The 13,922-nt window shown below is 39.9% G+C and overlaps 2 protein-coding genes across 3 annotated transcripts in view; both read left to right on the forward strand.

Moving 5' to 3' along the window:
• The first annotated feature begins 2,385 nt into the window (after positions 1–2,385).
• On the forward strand, positions 2,386–5,684 carry LOC115689806 (acyl-acyl carrier protein thioesterase TE3, chloroplastic). Its single transcript, XM_030615961.2, has 5 exons — positions 2,386–2,766; positions 3,062–3,162; positions 4,051–4,160; positions 5,026–5,121; positions 5,202–5,684. Exons 1-5 carry the CDS (start codon positions 2,561–2,563, stop codon positions 5,319–5,321), a joined length of 633 nt encoding a protein of 210 aa, XP_030471821.2. The 5' UTR covers positions 2,386–2,560; the 3' UTR covers positions 5,322–5,684.
• Positions 5,685–8,029: 2,345 nt separating this feature from the next.
• LOC115689802 (universal stress protein A-like protein) overlaps positions 8,030–13,922 on the forward strand; it is a 49,511-nt gene continuing 43,618 nt past the window's right edge. Inside the window, exons 1-4 of one of the 2 annotated variants that reach the window (XM_056310060.1) lie at positions 8,044–8,459; positions 8,871–8,962; positions 11,257–11,375; positions 12,411–12,796. In XM_056310060.1, the coding sequence (XP_056166035.1) occupies positions 8,273–8,459; positions 8,871–8,962; positions 11,257–11,375; positions 12,411–12,489 (477 nt within the window). In that variant the 5' untranslated portion in view covers positions 8,044–8,272 and the 3' untranslated portion in view covers positions 12,490–12,796. Of the gene's footprint in view, positions 8,460–8,870; positions 8,963–11,256; positions 11,376–12,410; positions 12,797–13,922 lie in introns of those variants that run through there. The other variant, XM_056310061.1, reaches the window with a different exon arrangement.

Genomic DNA, 13,922 nt, shown 5'->3' on the forward strand with positions numbered 1-13,922 from the left:
TTAACTAAGGTGAAAATAATGATGACATTGAGTTAAAAACACTAAGTGGAGAATGAATAGAGAGGTGTTCAAATTAGAATGGGACAGATGACTTAACTATACAGCTCCAAAGTAGATATTATGATAAATTACTAAGATATCTTGCATTTCAGTACATAAATAAGGGAACCAATGTCCGTTTTAAACACTGATATTACGGAAAAATATCTTGAACCCACTAAAATGTTAAGCGAAAAGTATCGGACAATATGGGAATTATAACTCAGTAAGTTTCTAACTTGAAAATTATTAGATACACAATTTAAAGCACATCAATCCCCGACAACAATTACAGCGGCGATATGTTTTTCGCCGCCAGCCTAGATACTCAACCTACACGAAACCTATCAATTAAATTTTTAACAGAATTGCATTCAAGAAGCCACAGACACAAAAATACCTTTCGGATTTCCCTCACACTACAAAGTTAATAATTCAACTGAAATTTCTACTGATGGCATTTACCATATTTATATCCTACATATTATTAATTGATGTAGGAATTTCCATATGTTACAGTCGTGTTTGTCGGTAGTAGGCGAGTATTGCCTAAGTGACGGCGGCCCTCACCTGTGGTCGGCAGCTGCAGGCCAAGGGAAAAATGAAAAAAAAAGGAAAATATAAAGAAAAGAAAAAAGGTAAAAAAAGAAAAAAATTACAGAAATTTTCTATATCAATGCTGGTCGTGCCACATAGGTTGGTTGCTATCCACGTCAGCAATTTTCAACTAAAATTGGCTGGAAAGATTACATTGGCAAATCGTCAAAAGTTTAGGACTAAATTGATAAATCGTTGAAATGTTTAGAACTAAATTAACACAATTGAAAGGTTTATGACTAAGTTGGCCAAAATATTTAGGACTAAATTTGCATAATTGAAATATTTAGGACTTAATTGACCGCCGTACAATAAATTTATGACTTTTTGGACAAATACCCGGTGTTTGATGTGTCCTTTTGAAATAAGAGAAAGTACTAGTGCACTTGATTTTAGTGCCACCGAGTGAGTTTAATTAACCTTATAGATACATGCAATTTGATCTATCCATCCGAATAGTGAATCATCTTAAAGCTAAATTAAGATCTGTTTAATATTTCGAGACAATTACCAAAGAAGGTCTAAAGCTATTGTACGTCAGCGTCGGCCGTGTCACATAAGACGGTCGATGTCTACATTAGTAATTTTCCTCAAAAATTGATTGAAAGGATTACATTGACAAATTGTTAAGTTGTTTAGGATTAAATTGGCCAAATTGAAAAGTTTAGGATTAAATCGGCATATATCAATAGGTTTGTGACTTTTTTTGATGATTTTTTTCTAAAATTTCTAATGCCATAATTAGATTGTGCATTGTAGATAAAGGGTCGACAAATGGTTAGGTGTGATTGGTGGTGGTAGAATAATTGACCGCATTGGAGGAGCCAACTTCTTGAGCCCGAGAAACTATTACTTTCTCTATCAACTACAATATTCCCGATAAAGAGTCAATTACCACATTCCAACTATTTGAAAAATCGATCACTATGTGTCGAGCATCATGAATTCTCTTATTTTCTGTTAAAAAAAAAGAAGACAATTATATTACACGCACGAATATTGGCACGGATGGACGGGAATGTCGCGCATCAAGAGCTCCTAAATCTGAGTGGGCTCATTGCTATTCGATGAACACGTGAGGTGGGGTGTTAAATAGCACGTCAATGAGTAGGACACTCCAAAGCGGCACTTCTCGAGTTCACCTGAAAGTTTTCCCCAAACACCAATTGAAATATTCGGGAATAATGGTACAAATGATCCCTAAACCTTTAATTTATTCAATGTGATACCTGAACTTTAGCTAATCGTGCAATGTAATCCCTGAATTTTTAATTTGTTCAATATAGTTTCAAAAATTTTGGCATGAAAATATTCAATGTTATCTCTGAACTTGAATTAATAAAAGGATAATATTGAACATTTTCATATAGTTCAAGAATTATTTTTTTTTGGTCGAAAATGACTAAATTGAATATGTAACAAAAAATTTAGGGATCATTGCATATTAGGTTAAAGTTCAGGATTCACATTGAACAAATTAAAAGTTCATGGATCACACTGCATATTGGATCAAAGATCATGGATCATTTATGTCATTTTCCCAAATAGTTACCGAGGGTTTGGGCTGGTCAAGAAGGCAAGTTAATCCGACCTGCCGTCGGCCAGCAGCCCAGTCGGGCCTGACTTGTGGCCCATTGGATACTGGGCCTATACCTGGTTGAGGCCTGGCCCAAGTCCAATCCAAATTGCTCAATTCCTTCCAAGTCGTCCTCGTCAAATTAGAGCCTGCGTGCATCTGGTGCGCCTCTCGTTACATTAGAACCGTGCGATTTTGGTCCGCCTAGAAATCTTTGTTGCATGGATCGTATCGACATCGCCCTTTGAAAAGGGCGATTTGCTTCGGACACATCCATCATTCCTCGTCCGCGGTTCCCGTCTTTTTGCAACTTGCCGAATCGGTCGGGCCGGCCGCCACTTGTCGAAGATGTTGCTGCAAGCTCTCGCCTCGGCTTCGCCCGCGCACGCGACCCTCCATCTGCCCCGTGCCGCCGCTGCCTCGCTCCCTCTTCGTCGCCCTCCGCCGGCTTTCCCGGTCTCCCGACCGGCGCCGGCGCCCCTCCTCCGGCCGCTGTCCGCCGCGAGGGGCCGGTGCGCGCCGTCGGCATTTCTTGATCTCAAAGGTGGCACAGGGTACTCGCCCACTTTTTGTCGAACGCATTTTTCTGGGGCATTGCGATGATGATATCTTGCTTGCGTTAATTGGGTTTGCGAGAATTTTCCTTTTCCGTGCTTGCATTGATCTACTGTAGTGGCTTAGCTAACTTTGCTTGAAGCTATTGATTCGAGGGCGGATAGAGATTAGAAAGAGTTACCTGTAAAATCTGAGCAAGAGAATTACCTGCAAAAAACGAAGGAGAAAGATTAGAGAGACTGATCAAGTGGTGGTGATGACTGATGAGGTTCGCAATTCTTTTCGTTTTCGCAGAATGAGTGGGTTCATTGATGTAGAGCTCAAGGTCCGTGACTATGAATTGGATCAGTATGGTGTGGTGAACAATGCAGTCTACGCGAGCTACTGTCAACATGGTGAGCCTTGTAGTTTCTAAGTTCTGCGTGATTTTTCTTTATAGCATATGCCTTGTTGATGACATTTTTATAAAGCAAAGGCCTTTCCCGCATCCGGTCCTGCACCCTTGTGTGGTCGAGATTCTTTTTAAGGAAGGTTTGAATAGGAGGAGATAAGTTTAGTCTCCTACTCATGTCACCTCATTCGAGTAGCATCTGGCAAAGGCTAGTAAGAGCAACGTAACTACAGAGTTGGTTCTCTTCAAATAGTCATAATAAGAATAACTTACAGGAATAATGTTGAAATTCGTGGTTGTGGCCTAATTCGTGGTTTGCAAGAGAATCTAGGGACAAAGGTTAGAGCTTTTCATGAAAAGGGAATAAAATGGCTTGGAAGATATTGGTCTGGTTAGATTGCAATCTTCTCAAATCTCCATAGCGTTAGTTTGTCAGCTGTGCTGCTATACCTTTTGTGATCTGGCGGTTCCATCCTTTTTTCTGGGGATTCATATGTCAAAACCAGGAAACATTTGTATGCAATGTCCCACATAGAGCTTTGGGAGTGGTCTTGACTTTCTGGTGATTGAAAGGAGAACTCCAGTCCAATTAATAATATTCTGCTGGGGTTAATAATAGCCGAAATCTCATACTTCCGCAAATTGTTTCCTACTTCTCTTTCTAATTGAGCTTCTTTCCTTGGATCGGAATATGCTAATCATAAGACAATAATGACTTGTCTCAAAAGGCATTGTTTTGGCACCCTGCTTTGTGGTTGGAAACTGAGAGGTGAAGGTTCTCCTTCTGATGATTTTTCATTTTGTGCAGCTTGAATATTTTCTTTTATTCGACTAGATTAACAAGTCTGCGCATGATTCAACAACAGAACTAACTGTTTTGGTTTTAAATCAGGTCGACACGAGCTTCTGGAAATGATTGGAGTAAGTGCTGATGCTGTGGCCAGAACTGGTAATGCACTGGCATTATCAGAGTTGTCACTCAAATTTCTTGCTCCTCTAAGAGTATGTTTTTCATTTGTAATTTATTGCAAAGATACTTCAAGATAAATTTAATGATTTTTGGTTGTGAATTGTGGTATGCCTTGCCTTGCTTTCTTTGGGGTCCTCTTCACCTTTAAATTGATTTATGCAGAATTTACACAATTTTGATCCAAATCAGAGCTGGTTTTGCCCTACAAAATGTTCAATAATTCCTTATGTTGGCCCAAAACTATTGTAGAAATACATTTAGCACCTATATAGAGTTCAATTTAGTGGCAACAATGACAATTCAATAGAAAGATCGAGATATTTAAGGTCCTTCAGAGTTTGTCCTTGTCTTCTTTTCCCTCTTGCCTTTCATTTCATTTCACTCTTTCTTTTTTCTGAGAAAAAAATTTAAAATATTAAAGAGCACATACCGGGTGCCTCCTCTCTTGGCTAGCATTTCTAGCGTATTCATTTAAAAGTAGAAGTATTCTCTTTCAATGTGACAATAGCTAGTATTCCTTTTTGGTAAGGGCTAATGAGAAAAGAGAGGGAAATCCTAGGAGATTTCTAAGGAGCAGATGAGGGAATATAGTCCCTGAGTGGGCACAATCGCATAGAAGAATCTATACATGTACACTGAGTGAATGTAAAAAGGATTGGTGATTGGTGATGCTGTTAGGGAGACAGATGAACCTACATATGCTGTCTGATGGCAGTAAGGAACTCAAATGCTCCAGGTCCCTCCTATGCAAATAGACACAACAGAACGTTTTGCAAAAGCATTGTCTTTAACACTATATATGACTAAACGAATATATGCAGAAGTGCTTGCTTGTGATTGTAATGTCATTCAATATTCATTGACTAGTTGTTTTATTATCCATTCTTGTGCGACCAGAGTGGGGACAGGTTTGTTGTAAAGGTGAGGATCTCTAACTCATCGGCCGCTCGCTTATACTTTGATCACTTCATTTTCAGGCTGCCAAACAACGAGGTCTGTTTATCAACTACATCTTGCTATATCATACTAGATCTTGTCTTGGCGCTGAGATATTTTTGTTACATGTTTGACAGCCTATTTTGGAAGCAAAGGCTACGGCTGTTTGGCTTGACAAGAACTATCGTCCTATCCGTATACCACCAGAAATTAGATCTAAGTTTGTCCAATTCGTTCGTCATGCGGAGGCCAACTGATGTGCAGAAGAAGTGGCGATGGAGTACTTGGTTAGAGACCCCTCCCTTTTGCTGAGACCCCTCGTTTGAGCTCAAAATATGAAGACAGACAGGGAAAGGGAAAGAAAAATGCTACTGAAATTACTTTTAGGATAGACATCCACGAGGAAGAATTTTTGCACATGTCAATTCAGCTCTTTCCTTCCACACGAGCAGCTCATAGAGTTCAATTATGTTCGGAGCATACGATGTAGTCCTTCAATCTAAACTCCTGTAGTTGGGCATCTGTGGGAATCAACCAATTAATTGCGAAATACGTCTCTGTAACTGTAAAAAGTATCTTTGCATCAAATGACACATGAGGGAATACCTAACTAGTTGCTATGTACCGCTTGCAGATGTTACTGATTAATATACACGGAAACTATCCTGGCACATGCATCTATACCTCTCTACAATGGTGTCTTGTCCAAACACAAGCTCTAACACGATGATAACTTTTCTGTGCTGTACACTGAGGCAGGATGATAACTTTTCTGTGCTGTGCACTGAGGCAGTTAGCACCTTTAGAAGAAATTTTTGTGCTTGCTCAATTCAAGATTCACTAAATGAGAGACTCCAGAGGAAGAAACCTTCTTTTGTCTGAGTTCAAAGACTCAGTCGTTCAAAGTGTGTACGTGGATCTGTTTCATAGGTATTTGACAAGAGGAAAGGAGATAGTGTTTTTTTGTGTACTCATGCATGCTTGTGGCTACAAGTGCCTAGAAAGATCTAGAGAGCAGTTCCACTTCTTCCACAACAGGTAATATCAGGTCAAGTGGTCGTGCATATTGAATATTACAGTTGGCCTGTAAGCGTGACACAGTTTGTCATGTTCTATCAGAGCATATTGGTAACCCCAGAAAAAGGGGAATGATTCATATTTACAACGTTATCCTACACGGTTTGAATTGAGTCCATCTCGGGCTTCTTTTCCCGGGGAAAGACTTGACTGCATACTAGCGAATTTGGAGTTCAAATGTGTGAGCTTCAGTTTCTATTGACTGGGAAGTCAAAAAGTTTTTCTTTTGCAATGCATACATCGACTGTCATTGATTCGAAAGCCTAACATTCCTCGAGTTGGTCTCGCTAACTTTCCAATAAGTGAAATCACGGCAAATTGCAAATTTGTATCACTTTTATTATGCAGTTGCTCTCTTTAGTTACTCTTGGTGCTGAAGAAGCTGCTTAGCAAATATTGTTTCTTCTCAGCTTCTTTTTCTCCGAATAGATCTGCCAGAATGTCGGGGTTGTTAGTGGTTACTTAGTAACCATTTCTAATGAATGTGAAGTTCGATTCATATCTGTAGGTCCGCAATGATATGGAGAGAATACTGTGTATGTTCATGAGCATCTTCATGCAGGCATTAGCATAGTCAGAAATCGTGTCGACAATATGCAGCGACTACAATATCCACCCGAAGTTATTTCCTCTCCCTTTCAGATCACAGGAAGGGTCCATAAACTCGCTCCAAGCTGATTAAACCATTTGAGAACTTGCAAATTTTCTGCAGTTGGGTATCGAAGCCTACCGGAAAGTTGGTGCTAAAGGGCTATCCTGGATATCGTCGATTGTTGAACGCGTTTGTCTTTTGTGGCTAGTAACGTGATGACTCTACATGAATCAGATACAGAAAATAGAAGTAAGTATTTCTCGTGGGTGTCACTCCGTGTGGAACTGATTGCATTCAGCAGTAATGAGCACATGGATATGCGTATAGTGACTCCACCTGATGCACGAAGCGTGTGAGAATAGAGAAACTTCTAGGTACTCTTTAAAGCATAAAGTGACGCCTTTCTTCGTTTGAATTCAATCATCATATGCAGAGTAGCGTGAAACTTACAATGTCCTTCCCAAACGACAACACATGGGATACCAGTTAGCGAAGTGACTAAAAACCTCTCGTGACAACATATTTTTTGCCGAGAAATCTTAGGGTCCGCTTGTTTGAAAGAAACTGTTTTCGGAAAATTGATTTCCGCCTTACCAGTATTTGGGGAAAACTAATCGATCCATAGGAAAGGTTTTCCATGGACTAAAAACGACAAGCTTAGATATGGGGAAAACAACTCTCCCTTTTGGCATGAAAAAAATTGCTTTCCCTAAATTACTGAACAAATGAAAACTAATTATTTTTTTTAAAAATGATTTTCATGAAAAATATATTCGTTTATCACGAAGTTTTCAGTAAAACAAGCGCACCCTTGATGTAGGTTTCACGGTCGCTATCTGTGAAAGTACGCTGAGAATCCATACAGGTTTTACACCCTTGAGTTCAAGAAGCAATGAAAGATTGACGGTGCAAAGTGTGTATTTGTTTAATGAAAAAATTTGGGTGCTAAACTGGGGTTGTAATGCATAGCACAAGTTTTGAAATTAGTGTAATTGAAGATGATTTCTACAAATTTTCCTTTCTAAATGCAATTAACTTTCAGGTTAGTGAGAAACGAGTCTTGGAGAGTAATGCCCAGATGTAATTAACTGCAGACTGCCGTGCCGTGTGCGCACACGGTATACTCTCGAGTCTGGAGGGTTCCCTCTCTTCAACTCACCTAACCGGTTCCCCCCCACCAACTAACTTTGGAATGACCCGCCAAAAATTACATGCGCGCTTTGACTGGTAGTTGAGGTAGAATGGCTTCGACACATCAACACACTGTCGTGAAACAACGTTGTTTTTCTGCCACTAGGGTTCTGATTGGTTATCTCCATCCTGGTCTACACAATCCATGGTGGTTCAGGAACCACCTGATCACCTTGGACTGGAGTCTGGATTTCACTGGGAAGAGTAGGTGATGCAAAACCTTGCAAGGATAAGGATCATGACCCCGAAGCAGTTGGTTCTACCATAACTAGCGTTGATCCAACGGGGAGGGGACAGAAAGGATCTTGACGAGAGGAGAGCGTCCATCATTCTGAGAGTGTGAGAGAAATGGAAGAGGGAGGGACGAAGAAGAAGATCATGGTGGCGATTGACGAGAGCGAGTGCAGCCACCTTGCTCTGCAATGGGCTCTTGATAACTTGGGCCACACCATCGCCGGCTCCGAGCTCATCGTCTTCTCGGTCCAGCCTTCATCTGACTACGGCACCGTTTATGCTGCTTCTTATGGAGCTGCCCGTAAGACTCTCTCTCTCAAATCTGTACCTTGATCACTGAGTTCGAGTGGATCATAAAAAACTGCCCGCTGAGCTTATGAAAGCTGTTAATTCCTCGCGACTGTGGTGGATTGTTGTTATGTTGAGATTATCTTTTGATCATCCCGGTCGGTTAAGAATTTCTTACATCAATTCGCCTTGGTTGGGTTGGCTCCTTTATTATCTTTATCTTATTTTATGCTAGAATTGTTGGGGCTCACTTGCTGAATCTCTCCCTTTCTTTGCTCCATTTTGTAGCGCAGCTGGTTAAATTTCACTTGCTTAATCTAGTATAAACCATCTGGATTCTGCGTGCTCCTTTTCATCTTCTAACTTAATCTTTCTTTATCTGGGGAAATGCTTATGGTTCTGGATAATTCATTCTACCGTGCAGCTCCAGACTTGATTAGAATCCTACAAGAAAATCGCAAGAAGCTTACTTCAGCCCTACTAGAAAAGGCCAAGGAAATCTGCTCTCAGCATGGGGTAAGTAAGAGGACCACAGTTTGATTCGAAATATTTTGTAAAAATCATACTGCGAATCCACATCCATGTTTTTGTTTAACACATTAACAGCGCCGAGTGTGACATGGGACAAGAAATCATAACAGATGAAGTAATCAGGAGTCATAAATACTATGGTCTAGGTAACAGAAGACTTCACTGAAAACACTTATTGTCTGGTACACAGGACGATTCATTTTACTTTGAACACTTGTACACAATGCGCTGAGCGTTCCTATGCTTGCACCAACTCCTAATATATCAACTCCACACTTCGGCATTTCCTAAAGTAAACCCAGGTCGTAAGTCAAAAGTTGGAAGGTAGAGAAGGCAGAGGACTTGTGAGATAATGTTGCTGCTTCTAAAAAGGGATGCACAGGAGTTGCTAGTTGTCATTAATGGTGCAAGTCCGTGTAGAAGGAAGCTTGCTTATTCCTTCAGCGGGCAAAATCTCCATAACTAGGAAATCTAAGCATCAACTCGTTCTCTCTCTCTCAATCACATTTGAATCTTAGCATTGAATCGTGTTAACACTTCTTATATGGGTGGACTTTCATGCTCCTCCTTGTCGCTTACTCTCTTCTTCTAGTTATCATTCATCAACATTTCTTTTCAAGATTCATCGCGCGAAGCAAAGTCCACAAGTGATATTGGCAATTTATTCATCTTTGTGATGGCATCAATGTCCACGGACTAGGAAATACTGGGTTCTGGGCTGAACAAGTCATCAATTGATTATCATTAGCAATTGTATAATGTTACTATGGGTATGTTTGGTAAAAGCTCTTGGACAATTGCACTAGTCAAATACGTATCCATCCTAACTAAAGGCATTAACCGAAGCCTAGAGAGAACTTCATTTCCTGTCTCTAGCTGGTTCGGCTGAAAGGCATCTCTGTTCCCTCGAAGTGTTCCCCTAATGCGTCTGACATGTGCTCTCCTGCAATTGAAGGTTGCTCAGTGAATTTGATCTATTTGATCTATATAAAAAAGTGCTGCAGGAGAGGACATAATAGAAGAATAAAGGAAATGGAAGGAAGTGAACTGTTATACAAATAGCAAAGTAGGTGACAAATGAGTTATCTCCAGGAGACAGCCAGAACAAGCATAAGTTGGGAGTGGTATGTCCAGCTTGTGAAGTACTTGTAGTCTTACAAGAATAGCAGCTTCTTACAATAAAATTCTATAATTTAAAGAGGCCCAAGAGATGAAAGTTAAAGCTACCAAAGCACTTTATGTATTGGCTAAATAGCAAGCCAAGGATGAGGAGCTACAACATTAAAAGATAAAAGAGAGAGCCGACCATGAATCTGACAATAACCTGGCCATCTTACAGATCCCAGAGATTCAACAATGAAGCCTTTTCCATCTTTCGACTTTCCTATTTACAGCCTGATTACATCAACTTCACTGATCAATGTCTGTCTACATAAAAAACAGCTTGTCCATCTCAACTGCGGAACAGTTGAAGAGGAATAGATTGACAGCTTTCTCTTTTTAGTCCAATCCATCGTCATTTGTTGAGATGGATCATTGTCGATTAGTGCAGTTGTTGAAGGATTTGCACCACTAAGTTGACCAAGTTCATTGCTGTTGCACAGTGATAAAACCTACTGATGATCTGCTCAGCTGACAGCTTAGTCCTTCACTAGTATAGCGAAGCATGTTGAACTTGATATGCACTATCGCTTCATCCATTAGAGAATCCTCCGCGGATAAATAGATGAAATACAACAGACGAGCAAATTGCTAGTAGGGTATCGAATTGAAGTTTCGAGTTTGTGAATTTTGAGAGTCAAAGGATATGATAAATGGGAAGATAGTAGGTGTTGAGGGGGAGTGCAAAAGTCAACACCTAAGATGCTCGTTGACATCATCCATTGCCTAAGTAGATATGCATGTACAATTTGTCTGAGCAGAGAAAAAGCAAACGTTCCTTCTAAAGTGAATGATGGTCAATGGATTACTAATTTCATGGTGGTGAGTTTGCGATTATGATTTGTTCTATCAAGATTAGTCATTAGCTCCTCATCAGATGATTGAGCTGTCCATTTTGGAAGAACATGGAAGTTTAATTTGTGGAGCAAGATGACCAGTTCACTTTCATGAAAGCAGCATTTTGTTTCAGACATATTATCCAAGATCAGGAATCCAAAGCTCCCGCCTTCAATAACAATTTGGATACTTTAATTCTGTGAATTTTCTTCTGTATATGGTTCATGGAACTATACTAATTCCAGTAACTGTCTAATTTGATGGAATGCATTTTAAAATAGGTCAATGCAGAGACGATGACAGCAGTTGGGGATCCTAAACAGGAAATCTGCACGGCAGTTGATGAACTCAACATCCAGTTTATTGTGTTGGGCAGCCATAGTCGTGGAGCAATAAAAAGGTTGGTCACTTTCTCTGTCTTATAGGGCTGAGCTCAAGTTAGTTTGAACTGCCAAGTGCCGAAGCGCGCAGAACTTAGTTTTCCAGTTTCGTTTGGCCGGGAGTGTGCTTTCTTATTTTCCATTAACAAAATGAACTGACCTGTGTCATGGCAGTTCGGTTCGGTCTGAACTTTTCTCTGACAATACTGAACAGCAGAACCAAACTGAAATTTTCCTCTCCTTTCTTTTTTTTCCTTTTTCACTTTTCTTGGATATGGAGGTAGTTGTCAAAGAGGTTCTAAAGTGATTGAATCAATTGAAATTCAATAGGCAATCCCAGGACACGTTTTTTGGTTGCAAAAATTCGTAGTTCTAGCCTTTTGCCTACAACTATTACTAATTTTCACCGATTCTTTAGTCTGTGTAGCACTGGTTTGATGTTTACTGTTTAGTTAGGCCACCTTTTAATATGCTAATATTTTGAAAAAGAAAATGATTAATAAAGAAAAGAGAGAAATCCAATTCAGTTTGGAACTGAACTGGACTAGCCCATTCAATATAATTAAGCTTGGTTCCAGACCCTTTAATTAAGTTTGGTTTGTAATTTTCTAAGTCTAGATGGTCCTTCAGTTTGGCCACGAAAGCCCAAACCTACTAGGACTGAACCTATTCTGATAACTTTCTTTGTGATGACATGGCGCCATGATATGTCTATAGAAACTAGGTCACACGTATTGTCCATTGTAACCGTGTCTTTTACCATTGATGATGCTCAGTTACTATTGTTCTCTGTCAACTTCATTCTGCATAATTTAACCTGCGGATGACTAACATGTTTAGACTTGGTTTGCTACTCAAATTGTAGATAGCATAATATTAGTCACCTTACTATTAGGATGCTTAAAGCTATGTCTATATCTCGTGTTTCACATGTAAAAGTGATATGCTTGAGAATTATTCTGGACCCTGTCGAATTCTTTCACTTGTTTCCGTTTTCTGGGCTCATCTGTGAGACCATCTCCCGTATGCTTCTCAATGCCACTTCACTGTCACAGGGCGTTTCTAGGTAGCGTCAGCAATTATTGTGTTCATAATGCAAAGTGCCCTGTCCTTGTGGTGAAGAAACCAGCTTGACCTATCAGCATCAGCCATTTCCTATCTGAAGTTGAAAGTCAAGAAGTTCAGCAGAAGCTAGTACTATAGTTGCAAGCATCACCAATTCGTGTCATTGATGGGGGGATGGAATTTGTCGTTGCTGAGGTTGTTGAAACAGTTCAATAAACCTCTAGTGCTGTTTCATTACTTCATCACAGTGTCAAATATCGATGTCTTCCAATGTGATATATGTTTAAGGCGTGTAATATACTTGCTGATCAGCCCTCAAACCTTCACGCTTTGTGCATTCTCCAATCTTGTACATACAATATTATTCTAGCTCTTACACTGGCGACTCTTGGTATCGCAAGTAGATGTTTAATGACGGTGCTTCATATAAAGTTTCATTAATCAATCTCATCACTCATTAGTCTTTAATGTCACACCTCGAATCCTATCAGAATGGCGGAGTGACACGGCCATTCTTTCACCCAAAAGACGCGACTTCAAACCATATCCAAAGTCCCCATCGATGTTGCTCACTCTATTGGCCACTAACTGAAGAACCTGATTAGATTAGGAAGGAATGGAATGAGTAAGTATAGTTCGGTGGCTAGTACATTTCTTCTAAGCAAATGGAGTAGCTACTATGCATATATATAAATATAGAGCAATATCAGAAACTTATAATTCAACTCTTTAATATACATATCAATTCATATATGAGTTATTTTATTTCAACAAACTTTATATAATTCAGAAATACTAATTTAAATCATCATCTCATTTCGAACATCAATGACAATCTCAACCAAATCACACATTAATAGTTCATTCTATCGACTAAGCTCAAATCACATCTCAACGGTTCATTCCATCAACTAATCTCAAATTACACATTAATGGTCCATCCATTGACCAAATCCATGCACAAATTTTTAACCATGATCACGCATAACGTCTTGTGATAAGGCGACCAAGCTCCACCCCTTGGCAAGGTTTCCACCTATATTACTAGTAGCTAGCCCACAAGGATATCATAATATTAGTATGCAGACCCAGAAACCCCTCTGTTGCGGAAGCCAAACGATCGAACAATAAATTTGACAGAATAAGAAAATAAATCGAACACCAGATTTATGTGGTTCGGTCGTAGTGACCTACGTCCACAGGGAGAGCAGCACAGAATTCCACTATAAATCAAACGATACAACGGAGATTACAACCACACTCGAGTCACTCAAACACTCTCGGTGTTTTCTAAGCCCCAATTACACCCAATAGCTCACGCAGTGTTTAGCCCCATAATTCCTCACGAAATAATCTCTCAATCTCGCGAAGGAATTATACACAAATCTTACCACAAGATTTAATCGCTACGATCACTTGAACTCTTGGTGTAATTCCACGAACAAAACCACGAAGATTGCCCACCGCCAAGCACTCGGCACGCTAGCGGCGCTTCAAGAATA

The sequence above is a fragment of the Syzygium oleosum genome, unplaced genomic scaffold (genome assembly GCF_021117445.2).
Source record: "Syzygium oleosum isolate NSW1041296 unplaced genomic scaffold, Sole_v2.1 Sole_v2.03, whole genome shotgun sequence".
Taxonomy (NCBI): Eukaryota; Viridiplantae; Streptophyta; class Magnoliopsida; order Myrtales; family Myrtaceae; genus Syzygium; species Syzygium oleosum.

Coding starts and splice junctions, on each gene's coding strand:
- LOC115689806 (XM_030615961.2), top strand. CDS start 2,561: ATGTTGCTGCAAGCTCTCGCCTCGGCTTCGCCCGCGCACGCGACCCTC. Junction 4,161..5,025: donor AATTTCTTGCTCCTCTAAGA/GTATGTTTTTCA, acceptor TTGTGCGACCAG/AGTGGGGACAGGTTTGTTGT. Junction 5,122..5,201: donor TCAGGCTGCCAAACAACGAG/GTCTGTTTATCA, acceptor CATGTTTGACAG/CCTATTTTGGAAGCAAAGGC.